At 45.2% G+C, this 11,769-nt stretch overlaps 1 protein-coding gene across 5 annotated transcripts; it reads left to right on the forward strand.

Moving 5' to 3' along the window:
• Olr35 (olfactory receptor 35) lies at positions 1-11,283 on the forward strand. Of its 5 annotated transcripts, none has more exons than XM_087656849.1 (4): positions 1-6,343; positions 7,336-7,724; positions 9,368-9,569; positions 9,936-11,283. In XM_087656849.1, exons 3-4 carry the CDS (start codon positions 9,506-9,508, stop codon positions 10,928-10,930), a joined length of 1,059 nt encoding a protein of 352 aa, XP_087512975.1. In that variant the 5' UTR covers positions 1-6,343; positions 7,336-7,724; positions 9,368-9,505; the 3' UTR covers positions 10,931-11,283. The 5 variants fall into 5 exon arrangements, with proteins under 5 accessions (XP_087512975.1, XP_087512983.1, XP_087512995.1 ...); XM_087656857.1 differs by having other exon boundaries at positions 5,030-6,343; positions 7,336-7,418; XM_087656880.1 differs by lacking the exons at positions 1-6,343; positions 7,336-7,724 and having other exon boundaries at positions 9,308-9,569; positions 9,936-10,002; positions 10,295-11,283.
• Positions 11,284-11,769: the final 486 nt, after the last annotated feature.

Genomic DNA, 11,769 nt, shown 5'->3' on the forward strand with positions numbered 1-11,769 from the left:
ACAAAGAACACACATGGTATATACTCATGGATAAGTAGATATTAAGCAAAGAGCTTGGAATACCCATGATACAATTCACAGATCACATGAAGCTCACAGGAAGGAGGACCAAAGAGTGGATGCTTCAGTCCTACTTAGAAGGGGACAAAATAATCAAATAGAGGGTGAGAGGGACTTGGGAGGAATAGAGGAGGGGGAAGAGATGGGGGAGATGTACAGAGGGTCAGGAAACTGAACAGAGGTGTGTGGCAATGAGGGATGGGAAACTGGGGGTAGCAACCAGAAAGTACCAGATGGCAGGAAGGCAAGAGCCTCCCAGGACCCCACAGGGATGACATTAATTGAAATTTCCCATAAAGGGGAGGGAGAACCTGCCAACACCATATCCAGAGGTTAGGCATGGCTCCCAGTTAAGGGATAGGGCCACCCACCCATCTCAAAAATCTCCAAAATTTTAGCCCAGACTCTCTCCTGTCTAAAGGAAATACAGGGACAAGGAGTGGAGCAGAGACTGAAGGAAAGGCCATCCAGAGACTGCCCTACCTGGGTCCATCCTACATGCAGATGCCAAACCCAGACACTATTGCTGATGGCAAGAAGTGCTTGCTGACAGGAACCTCCTGAGAGGCTCTGCCAATACAGATCCTGACCAATCCAGACCAATCCAGATGTGGATGTTCAAAGCCAACCATCAAACTGATCACAGGCACCCCAATGGAGGAGTTAGGGGAAGGACTAAAGGAGCTGAAGGGGTCTTATCTAGTATCAATGGGAGGAGAGGCCGTTGGTCCTTATGAAGGCTTGATGCCTCAGTGTAGAGGAATGCTAGGGTGGTGAGGAGGAAGTGGGTGGGTGGGTGAGTACCCTCATAGAAGCAGGGCAAGGGGGGGATGGGATAGAGGGTTTGCAGAGGGGAGACCAGGAGAGGGGATAACATTTGCTATGTAAATAATTAAAAATATTCAATTAAAAAAAGAAATTAGAAAGGCAGAGCAAACTAAACTCAAATATACAATAATCAACACATCATAAAAATTAGAGCAGGAATACATGAAACAGAGAATGAAAACAAAGCTTAGGAGGGCTCTTTGGATACATCAACGTTTAGTTAGACTAACCAAGAAAAAAAAAAAGAAAGAGTGTTACAATAAAAAGTGAAACAGAGGCATTACTATTGAGTATATAAAAATAAATAAGAAATGTGTACCATTGTTCAGTGTCTGAAATAAGACTGGATTTATCATTATTTGTGGCCATTAGTCTTAAAGACAAGTTGCTACAATCTAGACTCTCCCAAGAAGAGAGAAATCTTGTAGCTCAGTTTGGCATGTGGGTATATCTGTAGGGGATTGTCTGGACGAACAACTTCAGGAGACTAACTGGACTGGCACATAGCTCCCTGAAGCTGCTTAATTAACTTCCTGTCTCCCAAACCTCACATATAAATCCCAAGTGTAGCCCTTTCCCTTGGCAGACACCCTTTTCCACTGTGTCTGCTCCTTGATGTTTGAAGTAAACACTGTAGTCTGTTGGAGTCAGTCTCTCGGCTATTCTGCCTTCTTTAAGCTCCTTCAAAATCTAAAAACAGTCAGTGTTAAGATGTTGGCTTTTTTTAAAAAATATCATTCTAATGTTTTTACTATTTTATGAAAGACAGAATAAAATAAGGAGCATTTAAAGGACAGTATAAACCTTTGTTTTTGTTTATTTGTTTTCTACTTACAATTGCTGCCTTCCTGTGGGTCTTCTAGTCTGTGCTATTTTTCTAGTTTCAGTAAATCATACCAAAGAGCCTCCAGTTCTTGGTGGCTTTCTACTGCTTACTAAGGATCTTTGTGGTAGTGTCTGAGAAACAAGAAACAGAGTGAGAGAATCATCAGTCTGGTAAATCTGTGGAATTATTTTTAACTTGTGGGTAACTAAAACTCTCCTGAAATAGGGCTCAGTATTTACCTTTGTGACACCAAAACAAATAGCTGTGTGCATGAATTTATCTCAAATCCAAGAATCTCTGTTCATGGAAGCATGAGCTGCTATGTATGGAATAAGGCAATGTTTGCAGTTCCTGCTTATTCAGTGTGAATGGTACATGCAAGTGCACAGGTATGTTTGCCTGTGCCTGAGCATATAGAGATCCAATGTCCTTTTCTGGTCTATACAGGGACCAGGCATGCATGAGGTATATACATACATGCAGGCAAAACTCCCCATGTGTATAAGATTAAAATGAATGTCTTTAAAAATAAATTATAAGTTTTTTAAAAAGTATGGCAGGGGAGAAGAGTCTAAATCAGCAGGGCACAGATTTAACATGAAGAGGAAGAAACAACATTCTAATCATGCAAGGAAATGAGACGATCAACAGAGTTACAGGAGCCAGGCAAATCTTTCTTACAGAGGTTTCAGTAATAATGCTTAATGCAAAGAATCTTAACACTGTGGTGGGAAAACGCAAACTAGGAGATTGAATTTAAAAGAAAAGACTTGTTCATTGTCCAGAAGAAACACACCTCACTAGCAAAGACACACAGAGAAAGGGAAAGGATATAGCCAACAGACCAAATGAATAGAAGCCATCTGGTTTTCTATAAGAGGCCCAGAAAAACACATGAGAAAAACACTTCCTATTCAACAAATGGTGGAGGAAAAATGTGGTGTTCATATCTCAAAGAATGGGACTAGATTCCTACCTCTCATTTTATACAAAACTCAATTTAAAAAGAATGGAAGAATTCAGTGGAATTCAGAGATCCTGAAGCCACTAGAGAAAAAACTTCAAGGTCCAGGAATAATTTGCTTATCTTTCTGAAAAAGATTCTAATATCGAGAAGTAACAGCAAGAATTGTCAAGTGAGACTGCATGTGACGACAGAAAAGGGAAGTGTTGGTGGAGCAAAGAGGTTTCAGAATGGGAGAGATTTCCGCCAGCTGTGCATACAGCTGTAGTCAATAGCTAGCATCTGTAAATGATTAAAGAATCAAATATCTCCAATAATCCAATAAAAATAAATGAATTTATTGGTCAGACAGTTCTCAGAAGCAGAAATACAGATGAAAATGGGTTCACATCCCTAGCTATCAAGGAGATGCAGAGCAAACAGCCTGGGGAGCCCATCCATCTCACCTGTCAGAACATCATCCAGAAGCCAACAAGATGTTTCATCCTGCAAAAGTGATTGCCATATAAGTCCACCACCCAGGCTCGACCCCCGAAACATGGGGGAGGAGAGAACCAATACACGCGATGGCACGCACACACACACACACACACACACACACACACACACACGCACGCACACGCATACACACACACGAACACACACACGCACGCACACACACGCGCGCGCGCACACACGCGTGCACACACACCACACACTAAAAATGAGAAGAAATCAAACAAAAAAGTGCTGGTAAGAACTCTGGGAAAGGAACCCTTGTACATTGAAGGTAGGAATGGAAATTAGTGCAGCTAATATAGTAATTAGTAAGGAGGTTCCTGAAAATATAAACTAAAAATAGAACCACCATACAGTCTACTTTTGCTGTGTACCCAAAGCAATCTGAATCCCACACCATGGAGACAACGGTGTGTGTGTGCTTATAGAAGCACTATGTGCAAAAGCTAAAATATGGGATTGTCCTAGATGTCCATAAGCCGACGAGAAAATGTGGTACACACACACTGAAGTTTTATGTGACAATAAATAACAAATGAAATCACACAGTTTAAGGAAAATGGATGAAGCTTCCATGGCGGCGCATGCCTTAAATCCCAGCACTTGGGAGGCAGAGGCAGGTGGATCTCTTGAGTTTGAGGCTAGCCTGATCCACAGAGTGAGTTCCAGGACAGCCAGGATAATGTAGAGAGACCCTGTTTCAAAAAACACTCAAAACCAAGCATCACCACCAAAAGGAAAATGGGTGAAGATGGAGTTTGTCAGGTTAAGTAAAACAAGCCAGACTCAAATAAGTATATTTTATCATATATAAAAATTATATGTAAATGCCATGAAAGTCAAAAGGGGACTGGTTGGCTGGGTAGAGGAGGAGCAGTAAGTGGGAGAGTCGCTGAGAACAAAGGGAAGACATGGCTCACATGTATGCATTCTCCCTTTCGTGCAGAATCATATCTACATGTGCCATGAAAGCAGAGAAGGGACATTTGGAGGAAGGAGAGCGGCCAGTGAAAGGGGACACAGCAGAGGGTAATGGGTGGCTATGAGCAGAGAATAATGACACACATGTGTGAGGTTACACGATGCAACTAGTTATTTTGTATGATAACTAAAAATTATCTAATAAAAACTTAAAATATGTATAAAAAAGCTTCCAAGCCTTACTACAAGCCAAAGCATGTTATATGATATGTTCAAATTGATCTGATTTATGCTAAAAGAAAGACAAGGGGCACAAAAATGCCTAGAAAAGTGTGGAAAAAAGGGACTGGGAAAGAGGGAGTTTTCACTTGACAAAGCTCCACACTGATTAGTCTACAATGAGGGCAATTTGAAAGGATGGCTCATCAGTTAAGAGCACTGGATGTGCTTCTGTGTGGCCTTAGCTTCTATTCCCATCACCACACGGTGTCTCACAACTCTACATGACTCTAGTTCTAAGGAATCCAGTGTAAAAGTCATGAAATCGTTGATTTATAGACTCAGTGAGCTCAGGTCTCAGCTATAGAAGACAGAGTTGCTGGCCCAGAGAGCCTTGGTCCAAACCCTGACCTCAGCGCTCTGTACTTTTGCAGAGTCTTCTGTAGTTCTGCCGTCCATCTTTAGGGGCTTGGACCATGAGACTGCCATGACAGCCTGCATGCATGATTCCTCTTCTGTAGTTCTGCTATCTGTCTTTAGGGGCTTAGGCCATGAGACAACCATCGCCAACTCCCTCCTTTGGGCCAGACAGTCTTGATGTCTTCCCTGGTGGTTATGGAATTGAGATGGGAAATTAAGAATGTAACTGTTTCAGGCGATGGAGTCTGGAACCCACGAGGCTTGTTAATGATATCCATTTTCATTATCAGCAGACCTCAGAGCCAGGATTCCTGCTTTACTCCACAAAGTTGTTGTCTGACTGCCAGCTCTGTGGTCCCAAGAGCCAGCTTGAAGGATGAGTCCCAGAGGGCCTGACTCCAGGGAGGCGATGATGCTTTAATGAGCCATGGTTCAATTCCTCTTTGGCTCTTTCTACCAACTCCAGGTGGGATGCCTCTATAGATCACTGGATAGACCGGATCTGACAGGTAAGATGGCTGTGGATGGAGGACCCAGAAGCAGGCAAAGGCTAGGGTGAAAGATAAGGTCCAGGGCACTGGGAACTTGTAGGGCCATAGTGCAGTCTGAGGTCACCCACCTTAGGGGAGATGTCCTGGTTCCTGGAGTCACATAAGCTGTGTACCTGGTCTGCATGACTGACCCTGCATCAGACATCGTGGTAGGCCAATCAGAGATTGTAGGAGACTGAAGGTCTGGGAGAAGGACTTGCCAAGAGGCAAAGCCTATGACACTAGAGACCTGGAGTTACTTAACAGAGACACCCTTCAACATTCAGAGTCAAGGTAGGGAAACTTCAGGTCAGAGAGGGGGAGGCTTAGGTATGGAGACAAGATAGAAACCAGGTCTATGCTGGAAGCTAATATACTTACATTCCAAGCCTCACACACGCCTACCTTTTCTGTGGGAATAGCGCAATCAGCCTTGTGAGAGCTTGTGTGGAGTTTCAGGTTACAGAGAAGTGCAATGCCCCAGAATTAAGCTTGCCATTGGGGCTTAAAAATGGAACCTGGCTTGGGAAATGTTCTGTCAGTAAAGTGCTTGCAGCATAAGTATGAGGACTTGAATTCAGATGCCCGGCAGCCACATAAAAACAGGGAATGGTAGCAGCCAGGCACTCAGCTACAACCCCTGTGCTAGAGGAAGGGCAGGAGGTGACAGCTGGGTCCCCAGAACTCCCTGGGCAGCCAGGGCAGCTGAACAGTGAGCTCCAGATTCAGTGAGAGACCCTTCCTCAGAAACATGAGGAGAGTGACTGAGGGCCTCTGGCCACAGACAGACAGACAGACAGACAGACAGACAGACAGACAGACACACACACACACACACACACACACTAACTGGGACAGTTCTTGATATCTATTTTTAGGGGTGTGGGCCATGAGACAGCCACCCCTAAACCTCCTTTTCAGCCAGATGCACAGAGGACCTCGAAAATATGTATTGGATTAGAGGAGATGGTCTTTTTTATAAAGTCCTATTTTACAGATGTGCAGATGAGCTCAGAGGCCCAAACACAGCAATCAAGGCAGAAGGCTGGTCCAGCAGGCAGGACTCTTGCTTGCCAGGTGGGTTCAGTTCTTTGTGGCTGACTGGCTGCAGAAGCAGTCTCTCCTGCCATGGATTTGAATGACAGCCTCATCTCTTCTGGCCCTCGGTTCCTTCATTTGCTAAGGAAGTGTAACTGCTCCCTGGCAGGACTGTGTGGTAGGGATGCTGTCTGCAAAGTGCAGCCTCAGCCTGGACATTTGGGTGACCGCTTCCTCTTTTCCTCCCTCTGGCTCACTCTTGGACTGGTAGGGCATTCCAACAGGAAAAACCCTACCAGGACCCTTCACACCCTTAGTAGCTGGAAGCATTCAACATGCCTTCGAAATTGTAATTCAGAATAACATTGCTCACCTCCGGGTTACAGAATAAAAGTTGAAGGGAATCTAATGCTGTAACTCAGGGCCATGGCTTTCTAAAATACAGTATCAAATACCGACTTCTTTCAGAAGCGTTGTCTTGCTGCTCTTAGGCTAAAGCTCCCAGCCCTTGTGATCGCTCCAGCACACTCCACAGGAGCAGCAGCTTAGGGGAGCAAATACATCCAGTGCTTTGGGGGTGAGCACAAAAGCCATGTTAGGCTCCACAGTGGTCCAGGCCTGTCGGGCAGCCAGGCTCATGACAGACTTATGCCTGGCCCCAGGGGGGCTGACCACTGAGACCTGCTGCTGATAGTTTATTTCTGATACTGAGAGTCCATTTCCCCTGTGACCTTGGGACGATCACAGCCCATTTTGGAGCCTCGTTCTGTGTCCCCTTCTGTACGGTGAAAGGGATAAACCAAGTTAATTGACTTCATCACTAATGATGTTGCTGTTCCATGGTCACCATCAGAGTGAGGCAAGCTGAAGGAGAAGCCACATGGTGTCTCCTGACTGCAAGTGACAGTTCCTGGGAGAACTGGGGAGCAGGGAGGGGGGTTAGTCAATAGAAACACTCTGACTCTATTACTACCCAGAAAGTGCTCCTGGCTGGGGCAGCCAGAGTCACATTAGTAATGTGTTGGTTACAGAAGGAAGTATGGGGACTTCATGACCCAAGCAGAGCTGGAGAAATCTTCTCGGAGGAGGGAACGTCTGAGAGAGGATCACAGAAGTACGGGCAAGAGGAGGAGCTTACGGGTAGCCAAAACAAGGAGCTGGGACATTTGGGGTTCAAGACCCATCTCTGCAAGGAGTTTGCTGGCTCCTCTATTTCTGGCCTTGAGCCTCGACACCATCCTGTCTCACTGTTTAACAGATGAAGCAGAGGAGGGGAAGAGGATGCAATTGGATTTGATGGCTTTGAACTTCTGTCCTTCGAGTCCCAGTTCGATCCAAGCCCATGGCATTCAATGCACAATGACTTCTTTGACCTTTCTAGACATTCAGGGAAATGAAGTTTGTATGTCTTCGTAGTTAGGTAATGAGGTGGTGGGCACCGGCAGGTTGGGTCATCGTGAGTTAATTCTCTGCTGTTTGTTTTTCTGCTCTGTTGGTGGAGGGTCAGATAAACATGTCACCAGCCTTCACTGTTAATGGAGATGCAGGCACATCTTCACTTCACATTTAAGAGATTGACAAACGTCCTCTGAGGTGCCAACGAGGTGGCACTGTCAGCCACAGAAATAGAAAAAGTGAGGCAAAGCCTTACCCCATCCCTTCTCTCACGACACCTGGGCTTCCGGACACCCTAAGGAAAGCAAGACAAAACACAGGGTTGGTGGGGAGGGCTCCAGGCTCTGTCCTAACTCTGTGGCTGACTATTGGTGTCCATTGGAATCAGGCCTGATCTATATTCAAGTTCTTAATTTCAAATATTGGACACTTTAGTTCTGGGGTATTTTTAAAAATAGATTCCAATTTTCTGCTGGAATTCTCTAGTCATTTCACAGCATTTTCCGCTATAGAATGTGAACCTTCATACTAATGTCCTTATTTACTCACTTAGGGATCTAGACTTTTAAAGTTAACTGATTTATTTTTACATGTTACTTCTGTTTTGTAGTATTGGGAATTGAATCCAGGGCCTTGTACAATGTGAATGCTCTACCATGAGGCTACCCCTCCCCAACCTTAGATCATTTGTATATCATTTACAGTATATTTCCCCCTTTGGTCATATTCTCCCAACTTTGCATATCTAATAACGTTCATTGTGGGCTGAACACTAATAACAATAGATGTATTGGACACTGTGGATAACCAGTCTCACCAGACACACTTCCCATTTTTCTCTCAGGCAGGTAGAGTCAGGTACTGAGCACTTCAGGCCAATTGGTCTTGGAATTAGGTTTCTGGTCGCTTCGGTCGCAGTAAGAGTCTAACCTTCCCTGGGTTATAGTTCTTTATCACCTCAGTGCTGACAGACTGTGGGAGATTTGCTCCATCTTGGAGGGTATGGGTAGGGTTCTTAGCTGTCCCTCCCACCCACCTACAAATCCTGCTCTCCCATATAAACACAACTTCAAATCTTTGGGAAATGTTAAGAGAAGAGCAGTGTACATGTGAGGCAAGCCCTCTCCTGTGGCCTTTTAAGTACCAATGGTTCCTGGGAGATCTTAGTGAAGCTTAGCCACCCCCCCACCCCCCCGTCCAGGCTTCTTAGCAGAGACCCAGAATCCAGATGACTTATGGAAACACTAGTTATACAATCAGAGTGGTTTAACTGTCTAATCCACGTTGTAAGCCTCTTTGGATTGACAAAAGCTTACTGCTTTCTCTCATATCAAAGTTCCCTGCCTAGTTCAAGCCAGCCCCATGATGGTCACCAAATCAAATAGGTGACTCTGAGGGAGAAACAAAAAGAGCCAGTGATTGCACTTCCACTCTGGAAGGTCCCCCGGCCTGGGGAAGTCCAGTTCCTTCCACCCTTTCAGCATCTGTGCTTCTTTATTTGATTTTTAGAATGTGGTGGTGCATGCTGGTAGTAATCTCAACACTTAGTAAACTGAGACAGGTAGATCAGGAGTTCAAGATCAGCCTCAGCTACATGATGAATGCAAAGCCAGGCTAGCCTACATGAGACCGTATTCAATGAAATGATGATTTATGTCACTTATCCAGGATTTCCTAGTTGTGACAGTGGGGTGCTGGTCTACCATGGTCTACAGTACCTTACTAAGGAGCAAAGGCTCAGTATGCCCAGCTTGCATGAAGTCTAAGAGTCCCAGGTCAAGGAGCACAAAGAAGGAGGCCTGATGAATGTGTGAACTGCAATACGCTATCGAGAACCTTGTCCCTGCAAAGCCGTGTGCTGGAACTCTAGGTGAGTGCACAAGTAGGGCACAGGTTGAAGAACTTGATGTCAGAGATCCAACAAACTGAATCACATAGTGTGGAGTCTGAGGTACCATCTGGAGGGCATCTTTCCAAAGAACATTTGTGACAGTGAATCAATGATCAACCATTTACCTCTGACCTTCCCAGGGGAGCCTGAGGCCTAGGCCTGCCTTCTTCACTAGCGCTGTCGGCTAACTTCAGTTTGGTAGACTGTGGATTAGTACTCAGCGGAGCCAATCCCACAGCCTACAGCCAATCCTCCAAAGTTGGTTATAAATAACTGTACGCAATTAATTAAGAATGGACATTATGGAATTATTATCACAGAGCTCTTTGTTTTTCTGGTTTTCAGATGTTCCAGCCACCCATGACCCAGACCTCAGGTTCTGTTCTACTATGGAGACTACAACCTGCAATGGGTCAGTAGATGGCTCTACTGTCTTCTACCTGGTGGGCATTCCCTCCCTGCCAGAGCCCTTCTACCTCCCTGTCTTCTTTCTTTTCCTTCTGTTCTACCTTCTCATCCTCATGGGGAACACCCTGATCCTGGTGGCTGTGGTGGCCGAGCCCAGCCTCCACAAGCCCATGTACTTTTTCCTAATCAACCTCTCAGCTCTAGACATCCTCTTCACCACCACCACTGTCCCGAAGATGCTGTCCCTACTCCTGCTGGGAGACCGCTTCCTCAGCTTCCCTTCCTGCTTATTGCAGATGTATCTATTCCAGAGCTTTACATGCTCAGAAGCTTTCATCCTGGTGGTCATGGCCTATGACCGCTATGTGGCTATCTGCCGCCCTCTGCACTACCCCGTCCACATGACCCCACAGACAAACACTGCACTGGCAGCCAGTGCCTGGATCACCGCCCTCCTCCTGCCTGTTCCAGCAGTAGTAAAGACCTCTCAGATGGTATATAATGACGTCGCCTACATCTACCACTGCTTCTGTGACCACCTGGCTCTGGTCCAGTCCTCTTGTTCTGACACCACTCCCCAGACACTCATGGGCTTCTGCATTGCCATGGTGGTGTCCTTCCTCCCCCTCCTCCTGGTGCTCCTCTCCTATGTGCGAATCCTGATCTCAGTGCTTCGGATCAACTCCAAGGAAGGGCGTTCCAAAGCCTTCTCCACCTGCAGCTCCCACCTCCTGGTGGTGGGCACCTACTACTCATCCATTGCCATAGCCTATGTGGCCTACAGGGCTGATCTGCCTCTGGACTTCCACATCATGGGGAATGTGGTCTATTCGATTCTCACACCAATCCTCAACCCTCTTATCTATACTTTGAGGAACAAAGATGTCAAAGCGGCCATTACCAAAATTGTTTATCTCAAAAGTGTGATGTGAATATTTGACCTCTCAATGTAGCTAACTCTGCCTCCAGGATTCCAACTAGCTATGTTTAACTCAGAGAAAAACACTTGGAGTGGTCCAGCGCTCAGAGTAGAAACTCAGTAAATACTACAAAATGGCCAAATTAATGAATGTAATGTTGTATAATAAAAAATTCACTCAAGCGAACAGGCTTCTCTTCAATCTTCATAACTTGGTTCATGGCTTTTCCTCTGTGCAGTGAGATAATGTTAACCTTTATGTTTTATAAGAATCTAAGCTTGTCTAAAAATTTCACTACTGGATAATTCAAAAACATTTACTAAAGAAAAAAATTTCAAGCCAATAAAGAAAAAAATTCTGTATAAGTAATGTGTGTGTGTGTTTGTGTGTGTGTGTGTGTGTGTGTGTGTGTGTGTGTGTGTGTGTGTGTGATTTGTTGGAGTTTTATTGTTGTTGTTTCTGGGTTGTTTGTTTTTGAGACAGGGCTTTACTGAGTAGCCCTGGGTGTCCTAGAACTCACTCTGTAGACCAGGGTGGCCTTTAACTCATAGTGATTCACCTTCCTCTGCCTCCTGAGCTGTGATTAAAGGCACATGCCACCATGGTCCAGCCAAGCAAAGTATATTTTAAAAGTTGGAAGCTAGAGAGATGGCCCAGTGTATAAATCACTTGCCATCCAATCATAAGGACCTGAGTTTGGATCTCCAGAATCCACACAAGTCCAGATGTGGTAGCCCCCATCTGTAATCTCAGAATCTATACAAGTCCAAATGTGGTAGCCACCATCTGTAATCTCAGTGTTTCTACAGCAAGATGAGAAGTGGAGACAGCAGATTCCTTGGGGCCAACTA

This window comes from Rattus norvegicus, chromosome 1 (assembly GCF_021556685.1).
Source record: "Rattus norvegicus strain SHRSP/BbbUtx chromosome 1, alternate assembly SHRSP_T2T, whole genome shotgun sequence".
NCBI lineage: Eukaryota > Metazoa > Chordata > Mammalia > Rodentia > Muridae > Rattus > Rattus norvegicus.